This window comes from Gossypium raimondii, chromosome 5, assembly GCF_025698545.1.
Source record: "Gossypium raimondii isolate GPD5lz chromosome 5, ASM2569854v1, whole genome shotgun sequence".
In the NCBI taxonomy this organism is placed as follows: domain Eukaryota; kingdom Viridiplantae; phylum Streptophyta; class Magnoliopsida; order Malvales; family Malvaceae; genus Gossypium; species Gossypium raimondii.
The window spans coordinates 17,952,262-17,971,132 of record NC_068569.1 but is presented as its reverse complement, the minus strand read 5'-3'; the positions used below and the strand labels follow the sequence as shown (position 1 = coordinate 17,971,132).

Sequence of the window (18,871 nt, the reverse complement as noted above, 5' to 3'; positions counted from 1 at the left end):
GCTTCTCTACCAGGGCATTAATTTTTATATTAATATTAATATATTTTTAATTAATTTTAAGAATTATTTCTAAATACTAATTTAGACTAGCTTGAAAGTGGAAAACCCTAATCCAAAGTTTGACTTGTACGGCTCGAACATATAACGTGACCACCCTTAGTTGATAACATTGCAAGCAATGACATATCAGTATAAGAGCAAAAGAAAAGGATTTCAACTTGTTAAAATATTTTCGATACATTTAGCATTATTATTGAGATAATAATTTGGAATTACAAAAGAAAGGCAACAGTGTCATCTTTCATGTACATAAATTCAGAGGAAAGGAGCAAATATGGCGATGGGATAGTCCATAGATTATCAGAATCTGAATTGAGTGTTAATACAGTAACAATGGTATACGCTCTAGGATAATCGGAGATACAGAAATGAAATATGTAACCTCTCCAGCTGATCTACACAAGCCAATGAGCATCCTCTACTCGGCTAAACTACTGGACCAGTCTCCATCGTCTTCTGGAAAAAAAGTGATCCTAATAAAACAGCAATCCCGGCTATTGCAATGGTGAATAGAAGTCGTTTCCGTGAGTATTCTGGCGGCTGCCTTCTCCGAGCTCCTTGCTCCCTTTCAACTGGCCTAACATTCCTAAACATAGGTCCCAATCCATTAAATTAAACCCACATACACGGTACAATTCTCTTCAGACAATGCAGAAAAAAAGAGCTACATTCCGATATGGTTTTCAGATAATAAAGACGTGTGTGCCCAATGTTAAAACAGTAAAACATCATCACAATCGATCTCAGGATTTACCAAGCGGCCTTTTCCGAAATAGAAATAGGTTAGGTTCATATCCAGGTGAGATGAACACAAGTTAAATATGCACTATTTCCTAGATTACTAGGGGCTTGGTTCTCGTGATTGATGGTCATGTTACTCAGATTCAGATTAGAATCTCAAAAAGATATTTGCCCAACAAGGATGCATTCAGTATTTTTAAGTTTTTCCGTGTAATTGGAGGATCCTTGAAGGATCATACCCCCCCACCCATGTTCACCAGCCAGAAGTATTGAACACAAATACTTTAAGTTAAAGAGTGGGAGCAACATAGCTTAATGGAAGGGAGTAGAAAAAAGACAATAATGACATGGCGCATACAACCATTGATATCAATCACAAGCTTAAACTGCCCATGTTGATATAAAATAACAAGCTAAGAAAAAACTCTTAACTCGCTATATTTGTCCTGAATGAAGCATAGACACAATTGCCCAAAGAACTAACTCAATGAATACTTTTAACATAAATCCCCATACGTTAACTTAGTTACCAATTTTCTAGACTGAAACTTGCAATGAGTACAAAATGCTAACTTGCGCTAGATACTAGGAAGACAAAAATATAACTTCACAACATAGGGCATCAATAACAAGCTTAGTAGTATAAAAAAAATTGTCAAAACGCAATAACTGAATCCTACCCGAACATTCCAACAGTAAACTATAGCATGTATACCTGGAAGATCCGACATGGTCTTCTGGAATACCATTACATCGACTTTCATGGTTATATCTTTCTCTCAGTCTAACGTATCTGTTACAGAGATGACAGAGTTCTGTCCGGTTCCCACATACCTCCTAAAATAGCAAAGAAACGGCAAGATTATAACAGTTTCACCTAACAAATATTGTGGGAATCCTCTCACTGAAAATGATTCAGAAGTAGCACCTGATGCTCGGCCAGATCAATAGCAGGCAAAGGAAACTCGCAAAACTCACAAGTAACAATCCTCTGGGGGCAATTTTCACCTTTATGGATAGGTAGAATTTCACGTTCCATTGTCTCACTGCATAAGGAACAGGTAACCTGCTTGACATATATGGAGTCAATAACATCACAAATGTTAACAACTGCATTAAGTTAGATTTAACAGTAGATGTGCAATTGCAATTGCACCTGCACATTAGATACAGACACACAAGCATAACAGAATCCAGAAACGATAACCTATGCCAAACAAACTTGTGGTTGACTGCATTTTCCATCATTATCAATGTTAAAGGAATAATTAGAATCTTTGTGTTTGTCTTTTAGTTCACTTTTATCAAAAACAATAATTCAGACCTTCATTGACAATAAACAGTTAAACTTAACTATCAGTTGGTTGAATAATTTCTACCTTATAGTTATGATCTTAGAAAAAAGTCTTCCCTTGACAAACCCACGATTGAAACCCAAAAGAGAAAACTTGGGTTCAAAAGGGGGGAATATTAACTCAAATATCCACCACTTTAAACCGGCTTTATCAATTATCTTTGTCAGATAAACCACAAGTCCTAGGCCAATAAGATATTTTGGCAAGGAGAATATGCAAAAGCAAAAACTTAGTTATTTCATTCTAAAAGAGAAAAAATAAAGGCCTAAGAAAAGTTCCAATATTTCAGTACATTTGAATGTTGCGTATTATTTCTGTTTATTGAGCCATCTCCAAGGTTCGAACAATTTCATTGCTCTAGCTCAAATAGCACTCAAAAAGCCATCATAGCGACGGGGAAAGAAGATAAATAAGAAAAAGCAAGATAAAGAAACAATTCAAATGAGAACAATTAGAAAGAACTTACCGGAGCATGTGTGTTTAAGAAATGCTCCTCAGCATGCTTTTTTGGAACCATATCACCACAAACTTTACATTTTTCAAGATTACGAGAACAATGAGCATAGTGCAAATCAATATTTGAAGAAGGTATGGCCCTGTCACTGAACCATTAAAAAGGAAAAGCACTCATTCAAGCTTTTAAAGCGGGGGAATTTCCAAAATAATTACCTATTTGAGTAAAAGGAACTCCATCCTCGTAAAAATGGATTGCAAAACACATCATTCTAACATCAAATAAATTAGCAACCACTTCAAAACAGAGACATACATCAAAACAAAACTCAGAAGGATAATGCACTTCTATCTTGCAAGAAAGCAAGGTAATAGACAAACCTCGGTAATCTTTCATCCACAACTCACCTTCCTAACAATGTAAGCATACTTCAAATATGTCGTTACGTGTTGCGAGCATTCAGATATATAGGAAAAAGTGAAAGCTTCAAGCTTTATTCAACATACGCACACACTTTCTAGCATCAAGTTGATTACAAAACTATTGATAATAGAAAACTAGCAAAACAAAGAAATATCTCAAAAACACCAACAATTAAGTTAAAATGTTTAACATTCCCTATAATCACATCCAAACTTTCAAAATTCAAAGGATTTTTAGCTATGGGCACGACAAATGCCATGATCAGATTAACTAATACAACCACGAAGACATAAACGCATCAAATAAAAATGTTTTAGGTCCTCACTGACATCAAAGCATGTAATTCAACTAAAGTCATTCCCTTTCCAGCTTGATTTGGTCAACTTAAATTACTAATAATTTCTTTATGCATGAATTAATATCGTACTACACAGATTCTAGACAAATCAGGCAATAAAAATTCCTCCACAACGCCAATAAAAAAATATATTAAAAAAAGAAAGAAAAAATAACAACAAATTTAAGCAGAAAGACGCAAATTCTGAGCTGATATAAGAATAAAGGAACAAAGGGCTGCGATCAGGAAGATTGCGTCGAAAACTCAACAAATGAAAAATTAATTCTAGAAAATGGTCTGCAAATATACTAATAAAAAATACCAGTGATTGCATATGCGGGTGGTTTCGTCCGAAGCAACTGCCATAGCGATCCTTTCAAAAATCTCTGGTCGACAAAAAGAAAATCCTAGATCAATTAAAGATAATAAAATTGAGAGGGAAATCAGATGTGATAATTAAATTTCTTAATCAAGATTAGTAATTAAACCTGCAAAAAACAAGCCCTTGATTTTCGTAGGAAACTCTCCTATTTCCTTTTTAATTTTTTTCTCTTATTTTTCCCAAAATTTATACGAAAGGAAAATTAAAAAAAAAAATCGAGCGAAGACAGAGAGAGAATTACGTTGATTAATACTTTGGTTGAACGAATTAGATGATGACTTTGGGGCCCACCCCTGGAGTCCACCGTTCAACTTTTTCCCTACGCTCCTTCCAAGGGCGGTGAGTACCACGACTATTTGCAATTTGGGCTTTCAAATCTTGTGGACTTAATATTTTATAGTTAGGCCGTCAGCAGTAAGCCCTTCAAAGTTAACTCTATGAAAAGATTGCATAAATTCTCTTATTCGCATATCTACACAAAATTATCAACATAAAATAACAAAAAAATTATAAAATGATTTTTATGTATGGCCGATACATTAAATATATATTTATAAATATTTATTTTTCTTGTAATCAACTTTTAAATTTACTTTGATACTCCAAAATCACATTGAGCGTTGAAGCATCTGCTAGAGTTTTAGCAAATTAAAAGCACCTTAAGTGACGACAAGAAAAAATTTAATGGTTTCCATAAAAATAAAAAATAGAATAATATTTGCCCTTTATTGTTAATATTTAATAGTTTATGTATTTATTCAAACTATATCTCATATTTGAAAATGCAAAAGTTAATTTGGTGATTGCATGTGGGCTGGCTTATTATTTTAAGTCATAATTAATAAAACAACAAAAAGAGTATCTATAATCAACTAATAAATAGAATAAAAGTTAAAATATATGGATTTTCTCTTTGAAGGAAAATAAAATATACGGATATTAAAACTCATAATTTCCGTCATTTTGACTGCATGCCGCGACAAAGATTAATCTTTCAACTTGCAATTAAGTATTTTTTGCTAAAAATCAACGTTTAGCACCAAATTATATGGTTGTTCAACGCCATTAGTTAATTATTATTAATAAGTATAAACGAACGAAATAAATATGCATTTTATTGTTAAGATAGTCATGAAATGTATATAAAGAATGCCCCATCTGTTCTACTATTTAAAAATACTTTTAAATCATATGGGTTTGGTGAATTGTTCTAGAAACAATAAAAATTATATCCTTAAAAGAAAAGACTATATACAATTAAATAATTTTATCAAGAAAAAATTAGCATTTTTATGCAATTAATTAAAACGAGTAACATGTTCATCATAATCCAAAATAACTCAATAAGTGATCAACTTTATCTGTTAAACTAAGTAAACACTTTTTTTTTTTTGTGTACCTAGGGTACGTTAAATTTCAAAGCTCCAATTATAGGGTAAACAAAAGTAAATAAGTGGGATTCTTTTTCGAACTTATAAGAAAGTTAGGATTACATGTCTACTCGGGCCAATGTTCAGATAAAATATTTCAAATTATATAAATATAATTCGTTTGATTTTTAGATTTAATGTAAAGTTCCTTTTAAAAATAACTGAGATTAGATCCATATCATGTAAGTGTTAAATGAAAATTTTAATCACTGTTATAAATAAAATTTGACAAACAACTATTCAACTTTATTTCCTTAATGTTTAAATTGGAAATAAACTTCATATGCATTTATTCTTCAACAGTTTTATTTTCTATTAAAAAGTATTTAAGTGGTTTGGTTTGGCATATCCATAGGGGAAAGAGCATTTTTTTGAAGTGGAACCATCATTAGTCATGGTCATTTACAAAAACAAATATCTTGCTTTATAAATCTCACCTTTCTAAGGAAAGGTCAATATTTGAAAAATAAAATTCGCATTATTTGCCCATAAACGTCAAACACAACCAAACAAAACAAAATAGAAGCATGATTTTCAAACGAAAAAACTCACCTAATTTTATTAGAATCTTTCACTGTAGAATTACAAATTCAAAACTCACATTTTGTTACATGATATTAAAATAATATTTTACTAGTATTTTGTGTTGCAATGTACTTAAATTGTAACAAAAATACTTTTACCTAAATTTAGTTATTTGGTAAACTGTATCTCAATTAATTTTGTTACAATCATATAATTATCTAAAATTATACAATATCATGAAAAATCCTCACCGAAAATTGTATAGTTTACATAACATCTTTCAAATATAACTTGTTGATATAATAATGTGGCAAGGAGATCGAAGCCTAACCCTAAGGGTGGAAAGCCGCAAAAGGGAGGAGGAAGTGGTTGTAGCAAGCTAAGAGAAGTTTTGAAAGAAAGTGTATCAAACACTGGAGAAGGAGAATTTGCATGCTTTGTTGTTTGGTTTGGTTGGAATTCTTCTACAAGCATGATTTTAAATATGTGACAATTTATGCTTTGATAGCCTTTCTTGGTACAAACTTCAATCCAAACTCACTCAATTCCACACTCTATTTCACCATTCTACTTGAAAATTTCACTATGTTTTTGTCCCTAAGAGGATGGTCTAATGACACTAATACGAGATATGTTTGAAAACATTGGAGAAGCTTTCTTGCTACAACTGCCAAAGTGACCGCTATTTTCTCCACATTTGGATAATTAAGTTCGCCATTCTACAGAGCCTTGCTATAATAAAGAATATTCTAGTGGGCCGCTTCTTTTTTTACCAAGACTGTTGCCATTGTCTCATCTAATGCCGCCAAGTACAAATGTAGATAGACCTCAAAAGATCGCGAAATTAGCAAGGGAAGAACTCAAGTACTCTTCGATACTTTTTGGCCTGCGTATCGATAGTTTTCAAAATATCAATACCCATTTTAAAATCGATACTAAATTGACATTATGTTCTCAATCAATTACAAAAAGTGTCGATACATTTTCAAAAAGTATCGATGCCTTTTACCAGGTATCAATAAATTATCTTTCGTATCGTTGTAAACTAACTTTAATGGTCACTGAATCAGACATTAAATGTTTAACGATCACTGAATCAGACATTAAATGTTAATAGTACCAATACTTTTTGTTGCAGGTGAATTTAATGATTTGGTATTTTTATCACCAATAATTCTATTCATGTTTCCAACAACCACAATGGTTGAAAATGAATTAAAGGGTATAAATACCATCTTCCAAAGGTCCTACAATAACTAGAGAGATCATCAAGCCTAAAGATCAATCAATATAACATTAGTGCTTAATTATTTCATACTTTCCTTGTACACACTTGTGAGCCTTAAATGTTATTCTTTAGCTCAAGTGTATACTTGTTTATTTGTGCTTAATTGGCAAACGTTCTAATCTAGTAAGAATTACTTCTTAGTTTGCTATTTGTATTTACTCTTTGAGAGAGTTTAAGTCTTAAGGTTTGGGTAGAAACCTTAAGGGAGTTGCAATCTTAAGATTTTGGGTAGAAATCTTAAGGGAGATTGTAAGGTTAAACCTTGTCCTCAAAGGTTATCAAATTAGTGAATTTGGAAAAAAATTTAGTTGTGAAAAGCTAAGTTAGTTGAGTAGGAAATTAGGGCCGAACCACTATAAATAGAAGTGTTTATTGTCTCTATCATTTTCTTAGCAACCACAAATCTTTAAGAGGCCAATTCACCCACTCTCTTGGTGATTTCGAGTTAAATTATCGAGCTAACAGGTAGGCACTTTTCTACCATTTTTTACACAAATGTGTTCATCGCTATGATATTGCATGTAAGTTATTGAACCTCTTTTGCATTTTTGGGAGATGCGAGATTTAGGATGGACTAGATTTTCTTAGGGTTTGCTTCCCCCTAATGGATTTCATGAATCAAATGAACTTTCTAGCTCCCATATCATAAGTGCACTTATAGTGGGATTCATCTCGTGTTGTAGGCTCTCAAAATAGCAAACATTTCTTGTAGGTTCTTTACATGTTATTCCATATGGATGCACTTTACATCAATGTATCATCGACATATACTTTGACACTATGCTCTATTCAATGGTTGAATTGTTTGTTGATTAAATGTTAAAAGTTGTACCAACTTTTTTTAGTATAAAAGGTATGACCTCGTAACAAAATGAGTTGTCTTCCTTCACAAAAAAAAATGTCTTCTATGGGTCTTCATCTACCATTATTATCCGGTGGTAACTCCAAAAACATTTATAAACTCATGCATTTATATATTGTGTTGACTTCTTTATGCAACGTGTTTTCTTTTTATAAACGGACTTATCATTTAGTAAATCTTTGTTAGATTGACAATATGTTATGATGTGGTTAAGTTACCATATATGTGTGGTTCACAAATGATAATTGTAATTTTTAGTATGGCTGTTGGGTTTTCATGGTAGTTGAGTAGGGTACCCTTAGTTTTAGGTGAAGCATGCGCGAATCGAAGTAACTCCCTTAGCAAGACAAACCACTGACGAAGTATACTTGCAGAGATACTTTTGGTGGAGCATGTGTAACACTACGCATTTAATGTTATTTTACATAATATATTTGATGCTATATATTTAATATATTATTAAGCAATTGTAAAGTAATAATTATACTATTTTGATTCCATAAATATTATTCCCAATATATCTTTTTAACTTTTATGTTTGTGTTTCAGATCATTTAGTATTTATATTATAAATAAATAAAATGATTGATAGGAATAAATAAATAACATGATTGGTTGACTTGAGTGGAAATACAAATTAATTCAATTTTAAAAATATAAATAAGATAAATTTATATAAAATAAGATATTAGTAAAGTTACATAACTAACTTATTTATTTTTGAATCCCTAAAAATTTCTTAAAGACTTAAAGAATTTAGGGTGTAGTATCATAAATTCACATTATACTTATAAATTGTCTTTCATAACTTTATTGTATATATTTTACCTTCTCATCTTCAATGACAAATCCTCATAATTCATAATTTTGTTTAAGAATTTGAATTTTTTGTGTGTGAATAAAATATGTAGTTATCACCGCGTTTGTGTAGGTAACCAGTATTTAAAAAAACAACTCCCTCAATTATGAGTTTGATTAAAGTAAAATCCAAATCATAATGTGAATAAACCTAGCCTGTCATTGGTCCATGCACAAACATCATTTGATTTGGATTTGACACTTGTCCTTCATATTTAGTTGTAATAAAGCAATTGTCAAAGGATTCCCATTGGTGCATTCTCAAAGTAGCATAAAATTTTTTTGGATTAATTACCCTAACATGGTTCACGTGGCTTCGTCCAATCAAAGTTTGAGCTTACAGACAGTCTTCAAACCCTAGAAGATAAGGTGGCTTGAGGATAAAATATATTACTCACAAATATTTGTACTGATTAAATTGATATCCACAAAAAAAAAACTGTTTTAATGTATGAAGTAATTGTTACTAGAATTCATATTAACAATAATCTTTTCAAAATCCCTTTTAAAGGGATAATTTTTTCAAAATAATAGTATTTATTAAATTAATTGTATTTTTAAAATAAATTATAATTAAAAATATTTTTAAGTGATTGCGTATTTTCGTTGATAGTTATTTATTATTATAGATAAAAGGAAAAATATTAGTAGTTAATGTTTTTAAAGAGTAAATGATACGATATTTTTTATGGTAGTTATTTGTAATTGGAGATAAAAAGAAAACAAATATTTCAAATATTTTTTAAGAGTAAGTGATATATTTTATTTAATAAATGTATTATAATTAAAATTTGAATTTTAATAATTTTATTATTGAGTTGGTGTTATAGAAGCAAATGACATCCACATTCAATGGAATCCTTAACTAAATTTTAATTCTAATAATGTGTTTTAAAATTAAAAGTATTTAAATAATTCTAAAAAATTGAAATATTTTTGTTTTTATATTAATCAAGTGCTTTAGTTGTTTTGTCTATTTCAAAATATTCTTTACAATTGTCATTAGTAAAGCATTGGAGCTTATGATTTTTTTTGCAATAAGTGTTAGATCAATTTCAACTTTTTATAATTAATTTTATTTTAAAATGAAATTATTATAACCAAATGAGTTAGAAAGTTTCTTGGGTGTAGAGGAATTATAATAACAACTATATGCCTTTAAATGGTATGGCGCAAAATTATTTTATTGACATAAAAAGCTGCACTTATTGAGAAAAAATATAAAAGCTACATTTTTTCTTACACTTTTAAAACCATCATAATATAAGTTATTTTCGATGTATTTATTTATAGTTTAAAGAAAGTGTTTTATATTTAGTATATTGTTTTTCTTAATTTAAGAAAATCAATGTCATAATTAATATATATATATATATATATATATATATATATTTGGATGTATATCATGAGTATGTCACCTTATGTCTCTTGGATTTAAAATTTTACTAAATTTAGAAAAACTACGCACTTATTAGCAGATCCTTAATGACTATTCCTTAATAAATGCTTATAGGAACATCACTTAATTAATTTTAAACTTCGTTAAGATTGTTATAAATATTTTAACCCATAAATTGAAAATTATGCATAAAGTAATGAATAATTGCATTAATTTGTACAATACAAATTATTATTGTTATAAATAATAAGAATTTTTCATACACTCACGGTGTAGTTGAAAAAATAATTTATGTTAAAATATTGTTTTAAATTTATTCAATAATGAAAATAGGTGAAATGATAATAAATTAGTATTTTAACACATTGAACACATATTTGATCCTTAAATTTATAATTTATAATTATTTTATTTAAAATATATATAAAATATGAAATAATTTATCTCTTCAAAAAAAGTATCAACAAACGAAAATGCATGAAATTCTCAAACGAAAAGTTGGGGAAAAAAAGAAAAGAAAAGAAGAAATGGAGCAATCGAGTTCTAACAAGTTGTACATATAAAAAAATAAAAAGAAAAACACCACTTGTTCCTAAAATAAGCGAAATGATAAATTAGTTGGCCCTTCAAATTATGTACTTTCCTTATATGCTTGTGGGTTGTGGTTCTGGTTTTAATTATCCTTAATTCTGCCATTGGACTGAAAGTCTCTGAAAACTCCTTAAACCCCTCGATCGAACTGGCCAACATATTGCTGATGTTGGTGTCATGATGTTCACGTGTATTTGGCGACTCCGATGATCTCAGATTTTGGTTCCATTTATATTTAAAATTATCCATATTTGAAAAAGAATCCTAGGACTGTGTTTAATTTCTGCACAACTTACAAGCTTAGTGGAAGACATTATCATTCATATTATAATATATAATATCCACATAATATTGGTTCGTTCGATCCATGGGAACTTCAATTTTAATTCTTTTGATATACTCGTAAAACATCATAAAGATATTGTAACACAATTACCTTACTAATATGTCTTGAAACTCTTCAAAAGAAATAAATTTATTTTGTCTTTCTGTTTTAACTTATTGAGCCGACGCCAAGATGATCAATGTTAAAGCTATTAACGCCGACACTACTTTATTATCTTTCTATTTCACGTTTAATCATCAACAAATCGGTAAAAATGTTGTTCAAGTCCCTATACTATAACGTAGTGCATTTTGGTCCTTATACTTTTAAATTACTTTTACCCAAAAATCACGATTCGCTTCAGCTTTTGCTTGGAATATAATCAACTTATATGTCGAAGGAAATTTAAAATATATTATTTGGTGCAGACATTTTTTAACAAAAATAAGTGTTATATCAATCATGTTTTGATAACTATATAAATTATAATTTAAAAAAATTCTTAACATGCAGGTTAGGATCTGAATTGATTAAAAATATGACATGGATGACAACTATTTAAGGATTAACAAAAGGTGTAACGTGATTTCTGAAAACAGAGGGTTTTTCTTTTCTTTTCTTTTTCTGATGAAAAGTAGCAGAAAAAAAATAGAGATGTACTGTTCGAATTTTAAAATATTAAATACGTATTACATTTTTATTTGAAAATGATTATTTCTTACTTATTTAAGTTTGTTCGAGAATAGCTATGAATAAATTAAATGATTTATTTATCTTAAATCTAATTATTTAAATTAAATATAAAAGAAGCATCAAAATGTATATCAATATTATAATGTAACATGCAATCAGCATGTTCCAAAAGTGGATATAGATAATAAGATATTTTAATTAAGTAGCTATATGTATATAATTAATATATAACCTGCTACCCTGGATATATCATTATTTATTGATTTAAAACCCGCAAAATTTGCGATCCAACTCAACTTGCATTACCTTTCCCGGCATAGGACATTGAAACTGTTGACTAATTGCCTGCAACTGATGGATCTCCATGGATATTCACAACATCATCATCATAATAGCAACTTAAATAGAGAAACTATATATAATAAAAAATAATTACTAGAGAAAATATAAGGAATACTGGCGAGTGAAATTAGAAACAGTTGAAAATAAGAGCGGAAAACGATTTTATATAAATTTATTTTTTTTAAATCAAATTACTATTACATTTTTATATTTATAATTTTTACTTTATGGTTTGGGTTTTTTTAATTTCTTAACTAAGTTTGTTTCATGAAGTAAGAAAATTCAGTTGAAATTTAGTTTTTGTTTTTATTTTAAGGATTTAATTTTTCTATTTTTAAATTTAAAAATACAAGATCGATTGTTAATACTTTTTTTGTTATTGTAACGTTTTTTTGTTACACTGTTTTAAATGAGTATTTATTTAATTTTAAAATATCACACCAACAAATTTGAAAGAAGAATTTTAAGGTGATATTAATCATTTAAAAAATAATTAGATCGAAATTCTGAAATTTGAAAAGAATAAGAACTAATTTCTTAAAAATAAAATAAATAAACTAAATTCAAAATTTACAACAAGTAATTCAACTTATAGCATATTTCATTTTATCAATTTTCATGTTAGCTAATCCATTGAAGCTTTTTCTTTCCTTCTTAATATGCTAAAGTGTTATATATGTCTCCTTCACCAATAATATTATTTTCATGGTACATTATCTAAATATTCTTTGACTATAAGGATCATTACAAATAAGCATTGTGTGCACTAATGTCTAATAGCTTGATATAATATATAATAACTTAATTACTTTTTAAAGGAAGAAAAATTAAGAGTGAAATCTTGAATACACACCATGGATTGACGTAAAAGAATACGTTTAATTTTGTTTTTTTAAAAGGGATTAAATCCTCACTAAATTTAAGTTATTTTATCCATATTATTAAAAATAGCATATGAGTATTTAAATATTAAACTGATGATTGATTATGACATGTCACCAATAATTTTATCGTAATATGCAAATTTAATTATATTATTGAACAAACAGTTGGATTCATAATCATTACATTTTGAATCATAATCATCGGAAAAAACTGATAACCAAAACAAATAAAGAAAAGTTAATGTGCATATTGAGGAGCATCTATGTGATGGCAATACTTCCTCATCACCTTAACCCCATCATCAGCTCTTCCCTCCTCTTTATTTCTAATAAATAAGCACATTTCTCTTTGAACCCCTTTTTCAGTTCTTTTCACATGGTTTAATAATAACTTTAAAATAGAAACAAGAAATTATCTATTGGTAACCGTACCAAAAAACCAAAAACTCAATATTTTACGCAATAATTAAATGAAAATGATCAATATGTCATACCAACATGATCATGTATTACTATATTTTTCTTTTCTTTTGTTTTTTTAATAAGCTTTAAGATATGCTCTCTAATATATTTGAATTTAAATTTCAGTGTGGGTAACACCTACTATTCCTAATACTAGAACTTGTTTGTAAAACAAATATATGTAGTACTATAATTAAACATATATAATATCCATTCTTGTTTACCTAAAAAAAAAAAGCAAGGAACTACAAGTTTTTACACATTCCCACGCAAAATAAGGATTTTCTTATTAATGGAAGAATTCGAAGATGGTGTGGTGCAGGTGCAACTTTTGTGATGAAAAATTGATAAATTTAATACTTTAGTTTAAGACAAGTTGAAGATTTTGGTGGGTTTCAGATGAGCTAATGGGTTGGCAATTCTAAAACCTGGGAACTTGCTTTTAGCTGAAATCAAACAGATCAAAAAGAGATGATTCAGGTGTTTGCCTGTTCTCATATAAATTAATTATCTAACCTTAAAAAAAATCTAAATAAAATAAGGGGAACGAAGAGCATATTTCAGGATTCTTCGTTGGCAAAGATAAAAGGTTTATGGATATTTTCGCCTTGGAACCTGGAACTCGTTGTTTCTTTGTTCTTTTCATTGCACGGTGTCCAGTTTTCCAAATTAGGAAACCTTAAAATCTGAAAAAAAAAAAAAAAGGAAAATGCTTTCCAATTCCCCACATTTGTCGAAACGTGGTGACGCGCACCAAGTTCGATCAATTTAATGACTCAATTTGCCCCTGCCGTCACCTTCCTTGCCAGGTATGTACCTAATCTTTGCCTGAAATGACGAGGATATCCTTTCAAAACTATTGAAATTCGAGTTCCTACGTAGCTAAAATATAAAAAATGGTTAACGTAATCATGGCAAATTTTTTTTTTTGTTGGAAATGTAAATTTAATGTTTTTTCATATCTTATCAAGTGAAATAACGGGTCTATTTGCACTGAAAAATAAATTTGGAAAAATAAATTTAATGTTTTTTATTATTTAAGTGGGGTATAAACTATTTTTAGTTATAAGATAGTTTATAACCCTCAGATCCACCACCCTCAGATTGGAATGAGAGGTTTAGGATTTCGGGTTTTACAAAAATTTAATTTTGTTATGTTTAAATTCATCATAATGATATTCTTTATTTTCGAATTTTTAGCACAAAATATTTTTCAGATGGTAATATTTTTAAATTGAAACAAGTAGGGAAAGCTTCTTTATATTAGCATCCTTGCGACTTCAAGGAAATTAGGAGATTTTTTTTTTGGAAAGTTGGGAGAGATAATGCAATTCGAGTTTGGAAGGACGATTAAGTATGAAGGTTATAATAAACTGATGTTGGGGCATGTCATGTTTGATGGGTTGTTTTGACAATATAGGAATGGATGGGGTGCGTGGAGGATGAGGGGCCTCTTTAGAAGAGAGGTGACATGCATGATTTGCTCAATTTCAATCGTACATAATGAACCGCGCAATGTGATGGTTTGAGGTTGTTCTCCACAAAATTTTATACTACCAAATTTAATTACTCATGATTACTTTTTTGGTATGTTGGAATTGGGCCATATAACTGTTTTGGGAATGCTATTTGGAAGTTTAAAATGTTACCTAAGGTAAAGGTGTTTATATGAAGAGTGGGACATGAGTTGTTGTCTATGGCAATAAAGTATGGATCGGTAAGGCAAGGGACTAACCCTAGTTATGTGCAATGTGGTACTTTGGTGGAGTCAATTTTACATACTCTTCAGAATTGTCTATCTCATATAATACCTTAGCTTTTTCCAGTATAATGGTGATGTGGCTTGCGGAATTGATTGGCTAGAGCGAGTTATGCGGCTAATGGATTAAAGTACTTTTTTGGATTTTATGGTTCTTGTGTGGAACTTGTGGAATAAGAGAAATAATTGGCGCTTAAAGGGAAGCATTCAGCCACCCATCTAATCCTAGATTAGGCTAAAGGACTTAATGAAGAGTTTAGGGTCCATAATTTAGTGCATGTGTCGATGTTGTCTGTTTATTTGAGCAGTTTGGTGGTCGCCACTAAAAAATTATAACACATTAAAAAAATTCATTTTTTTCTTTAAATGCCTGTATTTTTAGTAAGTATGTTGAAAAATAAAGACTGGTGCCACTTGACACAGTGACGGTATTCAAAAAATTAATTTCTTTAAAAAACTAATGATTGGATCATCATTGGAGGCGATAACACCAATGTATCAAGCAGCACCAACAGGCACTGTAAAAAACATATTATATTCATACATAAATTTAGATTTGGATAATTTTCATAACTAATAATATCGTTTTTATTACGATTTCTCTTTAAAAATGCTATTGCAGTGTATTTATAATTTAATTTGCATTGGATTCTGCTTTTATGAATAATTTCTATAATAAATAAAAAACCCAATTCTTATATTTCGGAGATAGATCTTCTATTTCTTGCCTTAGCTTTCGAAAAGAAAAAGTATGTCATAATTTATTCTTTTAAAATGGCATAATTATACTAGCATAATATTTATTTATTTATCAAGATATATACTCTTTCAAAAGGATATAAAAATGTAAAAAATAAATTTTCTACTAAACCTAATCTATATATTGATCATATTCTATTTTCATGATCATGGCTTTGATTTGACTTAAAACTAAATTGGAACTGTGCCAATCCCACTACCATTCGTGTTAGGTGTGTTTTCCTCCCTACATTATATATTTTCCTTTTTTAAATAATTTTCTAAGGTGGTGGGCTAGACATTTCAAGTAAGTTACTTTAATTGGACAACTAATTTGAATCTTTAATGCTTATTTGGGAAGACATGGATCGTGGCTTGACAAGTTGCCAAATAAATTATAAATCCAAACATCCTAATTTTACCTATTCTGGGATTTTTTCTTTTGTTCTTTAGCCTTTCTCTTTCTGTGGAAAAAAAAGAAAGATGCTCGGTTGGAGGAAATTAACTGCTGAGGAATATTATTTGATGTCACCCCATGAATTGGAAAGATTCAGTCTTTTCCTTGTTTGCAAATAAAGTCTCACCAAATTGCCTAAAATTTTACCAACAGTCTTAACTTTAATTTGTACAGCAAATTCAAGACACTTTCGTAATCACCAGTTATTCTCCCACATAAAATTGACTATATAAACCTGAGTAATATTTAGTAGTTAATTAATACTTGATATATGTTATAAAAAGTATTGAATAAATTTAGAGTAGAAATTATTTGAGATTAGGTCATTTTGAGTTTAGATTATTTAGATTTGAGGTCTGATTTTTTTTAAATTTGAATCATCACGAATTTAAATAAATTTATGTGATTATCACTTTTGATACTAGTTATTGATACCTCTCATTTCAAATTCAAGTAATTTTCAATTTAATTTGTTAATTGTTTACGTTAAAATCAAACTAAATTTGATGGATCCATTTTAAATTTGATTATTTAATTTAAAACTTAAGTAATTGAATTTCAGGAGATTGAATTATACTAATAAAACAAAACAAACTAATTCATTTACTTTTCAAGCTTACTACATATCTCCAAATTTATTTCTAAAGAAAAGTTTCCACAAGTTGATAAATTCAAATTCAACTTTGCAAAGTTACTGATCTTGGAAAAACCGCACCCGTAGAATATAATAAATGCAAGTCAATTGACTTCCTTTTAAGTCTTAAAATAGTCTTAAAAATAAAATCGAACAAAAAAAAGTCTTAAAATAGCAAAATGAATAAATTATGATATATTAAATATTTGTTGCATCGGTGGTCCATATGGCTCAAAAATAAGATAATGAGGCGGTTGTCCTTTCTGGAAAAGTACCGCTTCCATCGTCACTTTAGTGCCACTCGCCACTCTTCTAGAGGCGCATCGCGGGACTCAAACGTCGAATTATATTTTATTTTGTTTATTTTACTTAAAATACGGGTAGATAGATAGATTTTTGCATATTAAATTAAAAATAATTTTTTTATTATAAAAATTCATCTAATTGCACTTGTGGTTGATAGATTTATTAGACAACGATAAATGACGTGTCACATATACATCGTGTTCATATATAAAGATCATTTTTAATACTAAAATAAATAAAATATTTAAAATAAAGACCAACTTTCTATTTAATCTAACTTACATGGACTAGTCTTATCATTTTTGAATTAAAAAATAAAATACAATTTACCTTTTAATACAATGAATCTCCATAATATTTTTACTTTGAAATTTGTTGTTATATTCTACTTTGATATTTATGGTTGTGGTTTTGAAAATAAACCAAATTTATCATTGTATTTTAATTTAACATTGAAGTTTGCTATTTTGTTTTTGTTTTATTGCATTTTACATTCATTATTGATTTTGAACAATTCGAAGGTAAAGTAATAAAAAATATGTTTAAAGTATTTTATTGTGTTTCAAAGGATAATTAATATTATTATAGGAGTATTTTTATTTCATATTTTATATAATTTTTAAATAAAATAATTTAAAAATATTATTTAAACGAGATCAACAAGTTAAAATAAAACCTCTTATCACTTCATCTATAATTATGTGTAGAAATAATTTTATAAATATAAAATATTTTTATTCACCCACATCGCAGTGTGATGAGATTTAATATTAACTAGTTTTTTTACTTGTTCGATACATGTGTTGATTGTAGTATTAGTTAAATTACATGTAATTATTTCTTAAAGTTTTTATAAAATCCAAAATGTCTCATTAACATGGTTACGAAATTAAAATATAATAATATATAAGTTTAATTTTAAAAACTATGATAAATGGTATTAGACTAAATTTAAATAAATAATATTTTAAAATAATTTTATAAATATTGTAACAGTATATTGTGTGAAAAGTATATTTTATGTATAATCTGTAACTTAGTTTTAATTATTAGTTGGTGAAAGTAGATTATTAATTAAATTTAGATATTGTAACCATTGAACAATTTATTGCAATATTATTTATATTTTAAAAATTTATTTCAGTCTTAGTTGGGTATTCGATTTGTAAAAATAGTGATAAACTTAAAAACACTTTTTTAAACAATTTAAAATTTTACAGTGGTTTATGTAAAATTATAAATTGAATTATTGAATATAAGAAAATTGAAGGGACTTATTATGAAAATATAACTTATAGAACACAAATTTATATATAAAAAATATGGAGGGTTTATGTTACAATTTTCCTGTTCACAAAAGCTTTCTTTCATCCGTTGTAATATATGGAAATTTTGTATGAATACATTATAAATTTAAGAACTTTGTAATATAATATGCTAGTTTGTAACTTTGTATACTGAGTGAAGCATAGCTTGATTTTATATTTTAATATATTTATGAAATTGTATCGTATAAATATTAATTTTATTGATAATTAATGTAATATGATAAATATATTAAATCAT

The 18,871-nt window shown here is 28.5% G+C and overlaps 1 protein-coding gene across 2 annotated transcripts; it reads right to left on the bottom strand.

Annotated features, from left to right (window-relative positions):
* Positions 1 to 211: 211 nt before the first annotated feature.
* LOC105770484 (uncharacterized) lies at positions 212 to 3,985 on the bottom strand. 2 transcript variants are annotated; one of them, XM_012591702.2, is made up of 6 exons: positions 3,859 to 3,985; positions 3,693 to 3,756; positions 2,623 to 2,758; positions 1,730 to 1,867; positions 1,517 to 1,638; positions 212 to 646 (listed from the first exon to the last, which is right to left on the bottom strand). In XM_012591702.2, the coding sequence occupies exons 2-6, from the start codon at positions 3,734 to 3,736 to the stop codon at positions 487 to 489; spliced, it is 600 nt and encodes a 199-aa protein (XP_012447156.1). In that variant the 5' UTR covers positions 3,737 to 3,756; positions 3,859 to 3,985; the 3' UTR covers positions 212 to 486. The 2 variants fall into 2 exon arrangements, with proteins under 2 accessions (XP_012447156.1, XP_012447155.1); XM_012591701.2 differs by having other exon boundaries at positions 3,693 to 3,777; positions 3,859 to 3,956.
* Between the last annotated feature and the right edge of the window lie 14,886 nt (positions 3,986 to 18,871).

What these genes read in the sequence shown, in the direction of transcription:
- LOC105770484 (XM_012591702.2), bottom strand. Translation starts at nt 3,736, where the DNA reads ATGGCAGTTGCTTCGGACGAAACCACCCGCATATGCAATCACTG. An exon ending in ACCCGCATATGCAATCACTG is followed by an intron (nt 2,759 to 3,692) that starts GTATTTTTTATT and finishes TTAATGGTTCAG; the next exon opens with TGACAGGGCCATACCTTCTT. An exon ending in GACCATGTCGGATCTTCCAG is followed by an intron (nt 647 to 1,516) that starts GTATACATGCTA and finishes ACCTATGTTTAG; the next exon opens with GAATGTTAGGCCAGTTGAAA.